We start from the raw sequence: 9719 nt of genomic DNA, 5'->3' as shown, positions 1-9719 counted from the left end.
GAGAGTTGGACTATAAGGAAGGCCGAGCGCCGAAGAATAGATTCTTTTGAACTATGATGCTGGAGATGACTCTTGAGAGTCCCTTGGACTGCAAGAAGATCAAATCAATCAATCCTAAAAGAAATCAACCCTGACTGTTCCCTGGAAGGCCAGATAATGAAACTGAAGCTCAAATACTTTGGCCACCAAATGAGAAGGGAGCACTCACTGGAGAAGACCCTGATGCTGGGAAAGATTGAAGGTCAAAGAAGACGGGGACGGCAAAGGATGGGATGGTTAGACAGTGTCATAGATGCAACGAACATAAAATTGGACCAACTTCAGAGGACGGCGGAAGACCGGAGGGCCTGGCGGGAGCTGGTCCATGGGGTCGCGAAGAGTCGGACTCGACTGTGCGACTGAACAACAACAACTTTGGTTGCGATCTGTCAACAGTTACAGATCTACCTAATAATCATAGGAACCAAACCACATTTTCCAATTTGTCAGCAAGAATATTATGTGGAACTTTATCAAAAGCCTTACTAAAATCAAGATAAACTATGTCTACAGCTTCCCCTGATCAAGCAAGGTAGTAAGTTTCTCCAAAAAAAAGAGATAAGGTTAGTCTGATATGACTTGTTCTTGAGAAACCCATGCTGGCTCTTAGTAATTACAGCTGTCCTTTCTAAATGCTCAAGGACTGTCTGATTATTTGTTCTAAAACTTTCCCAGGTATAGACGTCAAGCTGATGGGTCGTAGTTACCCGGATCCTCCTTTTCCCCCTTCTTGAAGATGGGGACAATATTTGCACACCTCAAATCTTCTGGCACCTCACCTGTTCCCCAAGAATTCTCAAAAATAATGGACAGAGGCTCAGAAATTACACCCATGAGTTCTTTTAGTACCCTTGGATGCAGCTCATCTGGCCCCGAGGACTTAGTTTCATTTAAAGAAACTAGGTGTTTATGTACTACCTCTATGTCGATCCTAGGCTGCAACTCCCTTCCCTCATGTGCTCTGTTTTTGCCATGTTGAGCACCATTTCCCTTGCAAGAGAAGACTGAGTAAAAGTAGAAATTGAGCAGTTCTACCCTCTCTTCATCACCTGTTACAAATGTCCCCGCAATGGGCCTACCATGTCCGTGCTCTTTTTCTTACTTCAAACATAAGGAAAGAACCCTAGTTTGTTGTTTTTAGCGTCTCTCGCTAGCCTAAGCTCATACTGAGCTTTAGCTTTCCGAACTCCCTCTCTACAAGCACTGGTTACTACCTAGACTCTGCTTTTGTCCTTGTAACTGTGCATTTCAGAAGATATGCAAGCTTCATTTTGATCAGGGATCAGGACTAAACAATTTAATCATGGGTTTCATGGGGGTGTCTGGAAAAGAAGAGAGAAAGGTGTTGGTGTAGGAGTTCTAGGAGAGGGAGTTTGAGCACTGCAGCGGGGGCAGGTATGTTAGTCTGTGGACGTGAAATAAAACCAGAGTCCAGGGGCTCCTTAAAGAAGGCGCGTGCCCGAGTCTCACAGCAGCTCATTTGTTCATATCAATAGATACAGGATGAGCAGTGCCATTCCAAGCCAGGCGCCTCCTTCCAAGCCCCTTAGTGTTGCACTGTGGGAAGGGGTGAAGGGGAGCGGGCAGCATCCTTTAGGGCTGCAAGAGGTTTTTTGAGTAGATGGGGGCAACAGAGCAGCATGTTGCTTTATTGCTTTATTGCATATATATTCCAGTTTTCCAAGGGGATGACCCAAAGTGGTTTATCCCTTTGTTGTCCCCTCCTCGACTTCATCCTAAAAACAACGGCCTTGTGAGGTGGGTAAAGCTGAGAGATGGTCATGGACCCAAAGTCACATGCCAGCCTCCAGGGCAGAGTGGGGGGGTTTTGAACTTGGCAGGCCCCCCCCCCTCTAACTACCACACCATACCGGCTCTGGGGTGGCAGGAAAAAGAGCTGTCTTAGGGAATGGTGGCATTGCTGTTCTGTGCCGAGTCACTCCAGTCCCCCCGGGATCCCTGGGACGGTGCTGGGGTGTCGGTGGCCTAGAGCCCGGGGGGTGGGGGATGCCAAAGGGTAATGCTGGACGTGAGAAGGGATGTCAATGTTCCCTCTAAACTGTGGAGTCTTGTGAGCAAAAATTCTACTCTGTGAGCGACTGGCATTAAAGTTGTGAGCGAGCGATTTGGCTACTGCATAAATTAGTCTGCTCTGGTGAGCGAGGACCAAAATGTGTGAGCCGGAGGCTAAAAAACTGTGAGCTGGCTCGCACTAATTCAGCTTAGAGGGAACGCTGGATGTGGGTCCTGTGTGCAGCAGAGGCAAGTCGTCACATGGTCAGAATGACAAGGGAGGCCATTGGTCAGAGGTCAAAGCTGAGGTGCCTGGATAGGGCTGTGGGAGCGGAAGGCCCGAAAAAGGTGGCTTGCAGTTGCCAAAGCGCACTGGGGTTTTGCAACTGTGGACAGAGGGCATAAAGAGAGCCAACTGAATCAAGGGGCAAAAGAAAAGTCCGGCCACAGTGTTGTGCCTCACCAACAGGGTGGGCTAGATGGCAGTCTTATTATTTTATCCTTTTTGTAGTGCTTTTCCAGAAAACATGCCCCAAAGTTGTTCTCAGTATTAAAAACAGACCCCCACAGACTCTGAGCTCTTGTCCTGTCTGAGAGCTGGTCCCAGTAATACTGTTTGTGAAGCAAACTAGACGTGGCAGTGTCCTCATGTACGCCACCCTGAGGCTACTGCCACCATGTTATAATGTTTTTTAAATGCTGTGATTGAAGAATGCACACGGCACTCTTGTCCTGCCCCTGCATGCTTTTTAAAGTTCTGAAATATTAATATTGGATGGGGGGGGCAAAGAGGCATCAGCCCGCTGCCTTGCAGGCCTGATCTGGCCCTGACAGTATTTTCAGATCACTTGGAAATGGTGGCAGCATCCCTGTGGTAGGCACAAGGAAGCCGTCGTGTCTGCTTTGGCCCATAAACCAGCAAACCATTCAGGTAGTTTAACTTTGGAATGACAAACTTGCAAAAGACAGCACAGTTGTTGTGGTTGAATCCTCTGGAACACTCCCTGGCACATCTCTGTATTAGCCAAAATCCCTACCCCTAGATGTCCATGGATGTCTTCAGGTGGGCATTTCACTGTGTTTGTGGAAATTCTGGTGAGGGCAAAACATGTGGGAACAAAGAGCAGTTTTGCTCAGTGTGGCAACGTCCCTAAATTGCTACCAACTAATGTGAAAATTGAGGCCGATTGGCAGGTTCCTCCAAGGACAAAACTTATAACAGGCTTTAGTGGAACCTTGACTTGGACTGGGGGGATGGTGTTTTAAGGCCACTTAGAGGTGGGGAATCAAACCCGCTTCTCCCAGATTAGAGTCCGCGCACTGAACCACTACACCAAACTGGCTTAACAGATTCCCCCTCCTTCACCACTTGCATTAGAGAAATCCCAAAGGATTCAGTGTAGTTTCAAAGTTTCAGAATATCTGGAGTGCCTTCTTGGCCAGAACATTGCCTTTAAAAATATATATATATTTTTAATCCATTCCTCCTGCACCCAAAACTGGAATGTGCAGGTGAAGACTCTGGGGTTCCTAATATGCAATCTTGCTGGAGCATTTTTCTATCAAAAAGGCTAGCCAGAGCTAGATTCACACACAAGTTAAGGAAGTGGGCATGGCTTATTTTTGGCAATGCTGAGGGAGCCCTGAAAATGAGTATGTCTGAATCCAGCCCTGCCGATATCTGAGGTGAGCACGGAGCACGTTGTATCCCTGCAAGTTGTATCATTTCAGATTCTCCGTTATTAAAAAGAAAGGATTAAAAATTACATGTTTGTTCAGGAACAGTTTGTCAGAATTATGTGTTAAGGGGTTAATAAGGGGGTAATGAAAATTTATGCCAGGAGTTAATGTAATTCTGAAATAGAAAATGGCAAGGATATGCAGGTGAAATCATGTTAAGGCCGCGGAGTGGAGAGATTGTAGGGCTCCCATCAGTTCTTTCATTTTGCCTTCTTTCCCCCACACACCCCTGAAAGGGCTTCAGGACTCTAAACCGGAGTGGAAGTTGACCCCTGAAGAAACCTCGTGGTGGTATGACCCCGGCGGGGCATCGTAAGCCATCATGAAGGAACAGAAATATAATGCTTAACGATATTCAGCGTAATTAAACAAAATCTTTAAAACAGGCCAACTTATTCTCGAGCCGGGAGGTCTGTGCTCCGGCCAGAAAGAGATACGCCGAGAGCACTGAGAAAGGTTCTCCGTAGGAGAAAAAACACGAAGGCAGCCCGGGGTGGCCACCGCCCACCCATCCGGCCAGAGGGAAAGGAAGTTCAGAAATGCTGCCTTTCCTAGCCGTGCTGCTCCAACCAGCCGTGCAAGAGAGGGGAAGGAAGGAGGGCCGGCCACCCTCTGCACAGCCGTTGGTGGAGACAGGGGCAGCGGCAGCCAGGGACTAAGCCACCGGTCGCCTTGACTGGTGTAAAAAGCTAGGAGCCGGTCTTCTTCCTTACAAAAACTGGAAATTGAACATTCCGAGAAAGGGCCTACAATGTCCGAGGTGGCACAGAAATATCCTGAAGAAATAGATAAGTAAATAACATTGTGCAACAGAACCCTAAATCCGCTTCTGTGGAAATGACTTTGCTCCAGTTCTGTCAGCATGCTGTAATTTCCATTCCCCGTATACCTCTGTGTGCTGGATGTATTACAACCCTTGCCGTGAAGGCAAGGCATGGGGGGGGGAATGCATTTATGCACAAGGATCCCTAAAGCCACCCCACCCCCAGCACGTAAGAAAGAGCCCACTTAGAAAGAGCCAGTTTGGTGTAGTGGTTAAGTGTGTGGACTCTAATCTGGGAGAACCGGGTTTGATTCCCCCACTCCTCCACTTGCACCTGCTGATGTGACCTTGGGTCAGTCACAAGCTCTGGCACAGCTGTCCTTGAAAAAGAGCAGTTTGTGTCAGAGCTCTCTCAGCCCCACCCACCTCACAGGGTGTCTGTTGTGGGGAGGGGAAGGGAAAGGAGTTTGTAAGCCGCTCTGAGACTCCAAGTTAAGGGCGGGGTATAAATCCAATCTCTTCTTCTTCTTCTGCTTCTTCTTCTTCTTCTTCTTCTTCTTCTACTTCTTCTTCTTCTTCTTCTTCTTCTGTTCCCTTTTAATGTTCCTTCCAGCAACACTAAGGGACTCAGTGGAAAAGAAAAGGGCCCTCCCCACATATCCAGTGATACTTCCAAAAGCAGAATGCATGGAAGAACGAATTGATAAATAGATAGGTGCCCTGGCTGGCTTGGATGACCCCGGGTAGCCTGATCTTATCAGGGTAAGCTTCGGCTAGTCCTTGGACAGAAGAGACCGCCAAGACAGTCCAGGATGGCACCGTTGAGTGATTTCAGCTCATACTTTGCTCAGCGATGTCAAGAACTTGAGACGCAAGGGCAAGCCCGAGGGCTGCTCAAATGCACCCACAGAACCACACCCACACACTCCCCCACACACCCCCGTGATTGGCTTATTTACATTCACCCCCATGAGACAGGTTCCCTTGAGGATCCGGATTAGCCGATGGGCTGTTTCTAGGATCCTCTGTCCCTATTGTTTTTGGGAGCGAAGCTCTGGCTGTTCGGGAGGCCGCGTGCTCGGTCCGACCACGTGCGCGGTCTCTGTCGGGACACGACACTGCTTGTCCTTTGTCCCACTGAGACACTGTTCCTGAGGGTTTGGAGAACTGCTAGCTGCTCTCCCCCACCCCACGCCCTCCCGGGTCTATTCTTGTCCCCTTCCTCTCTCCTCCTCCTCCTCCTCCTCCGCCAGGTAAGCCTCTGAGAAGTGTCAAATAGCTTTTCTCCTTGTCAGGCCTGAAAAATGCCAGCGGGAGGGGGGGAGGTTTGATCCTCCCAGATACCCCGACAAGGGAGATCAGGCTTAACTCGGCTCTGAATGCGGAGGACAAATAGCTGGCTGGTCTCTTAACCGTCCCGGGCTTTGCTTGGCCCTGCCATTCCCATGGCGAGGGCTTTAGGCAGCCTTTCAGGAGGAAATCCCCTCGCTGGTGGCTGGGCAGAGAGGAAATCCGGGCCCTGGACTGAATTGGCCTAATGCTCCGGCAGCTTAAGCAGCCTGTCCTACCAGAGATTATCGCTTCACTTACAGGGAGGGTCTGAAAAATGCTGCGGGATAGAAGGGATTAGGGGCAGGGGGGAAGAATGCGGAGCTTCAAAAGAGGGAGAAAGCCGGGCAGGGGGCAGGGGAAGCCGGTGGGGGTGGGCTTCGGGGCTGGGGTGGCCTCCGTGAAGAGGGGCAAGCCCTTCCTGTGGCCTGGCCAGCGATGGCCCCTCCTGGCCCTCCGTCTGGTTCTGGCTGGGTCGCCAGCCTCCAAGCCGGGCCCGGGATCTCTCCAGAAGTACAACCGGCTGATCTCCAGATGAGAGAGATGAATTGCTCTGGAGAAAACGGCCGCTTTGGTGGGCGGACTTTGCGGCATGGCACCCTTCCTGAGCTCTCTCCCGTCCCCAGGCCTTCTCTGCCCCCGAGTCTCCAGGAATGGCAGCTCTAAGCTGGTCTGGGGGGTGTCCGGCTTTGCCTCCTGTGGGGGCAGAGCTAGTAGCAGGGCCAGTTCAGCAGCCCGTTTCCCCTGCTGAGTGTGCTTCCGCTTGGAGCCTCCTCGTGTTCTCCCGTCCTCATCCACCTCTTTAGCCAGTGAAACAGGCTGCTTCCTGCGGAGACGGTGTGATGGTAACGGGGAGCAGGTTTTTGTTTGTAACGGAAGAGAAGTCAGGATTGCAGAAGGAAACCCTATCCCAAAGGATTTGGGGAAACGCAGCATGCAAAGGAACAGAGCCTCAAAAGTGAGGCTGAGGGACTCTGGGCATTAAGATGAGGTGGGAATAACGTGTCAGGGAGAACTTTGCTAGGAGAGGGAGAGAGCGGGGCTCCTTCTGAGAGCGGTCTTGGGGGTGGGGAAGGCACTGCCCAGTCACCGCTGACTCTGGTTTATCCGTTGGTGTGGTTTTTGTCCTGCCCCCCCCTCCCTGTAGGCTCAGGGTGAGGCGCAATGCAATAGCAAAACACATCAAAACGATTTCATATGATTTAAATTAAAACCTTTTTTTAAAAACCAGGTAAACTGTGTGATGGTAACATATAAACCTGAGGGATATGCGTGTGACTCCAGACAGGCCATCAAGATAATAATTGGGCCCGGCCCCCAACCGATAACACAAGTGGGTATCATAATTCACGTGGCTGGGTAGGTGGGTGGGTGGGGGGACTAGAGCAGGGGGGGCCAGACACAATGAGACACCCACTGCCTCAACCAAAGGCCTGGCAGAACGGCTCCGTTTTACAGGCCCTGTGGAACTGTAATCCCTGTAGGGTTTTCAGGACCCTCGTAGGGTTTCCCAGGTAAAGTAAAGGTAAAGGTTCCCCTTGCTCGAAAGCCAGTCGAATCCGTCTCTAGGGTTGCGGTGCTCATCTCCGTTTCCAAGCCGAAGAGCCAGCGCTGTCCGAAGATGTTTCCGTGGTCACGTGGCCGGCATGACTAAACACCAAGGCGCACGGAATGCTGTTACCTTCCCACCGAAGTGGTACCTATTGATCTACTTGCAATTTCTTGCTTTCGAACTGCTAGGTTGGCAGGAGCTGGAACTAGAGACGGGAGCTCACTCCGTCATGCGGCACACTCGGGTCTCGAACTTCTGAACTACTGACCTTCCACAGCCTGCAGTTCAGCGTCTTAACCACTTGAGCCACCGCAGCTCCTTAGGGTTCCCCAAGCAAGAGACAAATTGAGGTCACCCATAACAGCCCTGTCCGACTCTACCTCCGTGCCACTGAACTTGCTGCTATCCTGTACAGACACACGGCCCATGTCTGGAACCAGCAGGAAGAACTTGGACTTCATCCTGCTCCAGGAAGGGGAAGGATGCTCAGCGCAGGACACGTGTCGAGTGTGCTGGAGAGGGTGTCTTGGGAAAGAGGAAGAGGGGGAAGGAGAACACACAAAGAGCATCTCCCTCCACATTGTAAATGTATCTTGCCAATTACCCAGATCTGGTCTTCCTCTGGAAAATGACCATCCTCTCTGCAATAGCTGGTTCTTTTGTTCCCTCGGTCTGGTCCTACACAAGTCACTTGGGCAGGTTTCCCATTTGTTGCGGACGACTGCCGGAGAACCAGAATGCAAGAGCACCCCGGGGCCCTTTCAGTGGGACTGGCCCCCCCTTAATCCTCTGTCACCATCTCGTCATATAATCAGGGTCGTCAAAGGATGGGTCTGCGTGCAGGATTATGGATGAAGTAGTTATTCCAACTGCACCCAAGCACAAGTGATTCAAATCCATCCACATGTTCTAGAGCCAATCATTCTGGGGTCTGAAAATCCAAATTTTATATTAGTTATAGGAAGTCACATTATGTAAATTTTTGCCATTTTTTCTAACTGTGACGTTTAACATAAAGGTAAAGGTTTCCCTTGGCATTTTGAAACATACAGCAATGAAACATTCCACGTGCAGTCAGTTTTAGTGTCATGTATACGCTGCAAAGCTTTATTCTGACAGTAGCAGATGTGGCACAGATAGATGACTAACTTTTCCCCTCCAAATGATAGGAGGAAATTCTGTGTCAAGGAATCTCAGCCTCTGTGCTCAGGGTGGATTGTAAAAGTCAAGCCTATGTTTTCATTTAGGAAATGTTTGTGCTGCCTCACCAAAGACCTGCTTGAAACAAGTCCCAGAGTAAATAAACAAACACTAACATCATAACAAGGGCTACCACAAAATCATCAATATTATAACTAGCCATAACAAAATACAATTGAGCAGCTTGAAATGCAATTCATAAAACAGTCATCAGGCTAGGAGGGGCCCATAGAAATATCTTTAAAAACCGGTGGAACCCTTAAATTAGAAGCCTGGCTAAAGAGAAACAAACCATTCCCCTAAACACCAATCCTGCCCTATAGATTAACTCTACAGCCCTAGATGCCCTTACTTGGAAATCAGTTCCATTGAACTGAATTTGACTTGTTTCCAAGTAAATACGCATATAATCCAGCTTTTCCATCCGTATGTTTATGGAGTAAAGTTGTGCATGGGTAACTCTTCCCTTGAAGGAGGTACAGATGTTTCTCCAGATGTCTTCAGCAAAGGGGCCATCTGCTGCCTCTCCCAGCATCTTGACAGCCAGCCGAGGGGTGGGCCAGTCCCTCTCTCTCCGTCTGTCCTCCCTCATAGGGCTGTTGCAAGGACAAGACTGGGAAGGGGAGCTCCTTGAAGGAATGTGGGGAGACAAATGGGATCCTTATTGTGATGATTCACTCCACGAGGGGGAGAACCTCCTTGACATTTCCATGGTTCCTTTCAGTCCCTACGCTCTTGCCACAACCCAGTCAGCAGTCCTGGTCACCACACCTCAGAAAAGGACATTACAGCATTGGGAAAAGTGCGGAAAAGGGCAACTAGGATGATCAAAGGGTTGGAACACTTTCCCTATGGGGAAAGGTTAAAGCGCTTGGGGCTCTTTAGTTTGGAGAAATGACGACTGAGGGGTGACATGATCGAGGTTTATAAGATGATGCATGGGAAAGAGCAGGTAGAGAAAGAAGTACTTTTCTCCCTTTCTCACAATACAAGAACTCCTTGTGGGCACTCCATGAAATTGCTGAGCGGTCGGGTTAGAACGGATAAAAGGAAGTACTTCTTCACCCAAAGAGTGATTAACAC

General features: G+C 49.6%; 1 protein-coding gene across 1 annotated transcript in view; it reads left to right on the top strand.

Moving 5' to 3' along the window:
- LOC107107514 (paired box protein Pax-2a-like) overlaps positions 1–9719 on the top strand; it is a gene marked incomplete at its 5' end in the record, with an annotated part of 81004 nt that overhangs the window by 61648 nt on the left and 9637 nt on the right. Inside the window, 2 exons of the mRNA XM_015407824.1 lie at positions 4276–4285; positions 6654–6723. Of these exons, the coding sequence (XP_015263310.1) occupies positions 4276–4285; positions 6654–6723 (80 nt within the window). The remainder of the gene's footprint in view (positions 1–4275; positions 4286–6653; positions 6724–9719) is intronic.

The sequence above is a fragment of the Gekko japonicus genome, unplaced genomic scaffold (genome assembly GCF_001447785.1).
Source record: "Gekko japonicus isolate JY-2015 unplaced genomic scaffold, Gekko_japonicus_V1.1 scaffold3125, whole genome shotgun sequence".
Classification (NCBI taxonomy): Eukaryota; Metazoa; Chordata; class Lepidosauria; order Squamata; family Gekkonidae; genus Gekko; species Gekko japonicus.
Note: the sequence above shows the minus strand (reverse complement) of the source record. Positions and strands in the feature narration are given on the sequence as shown.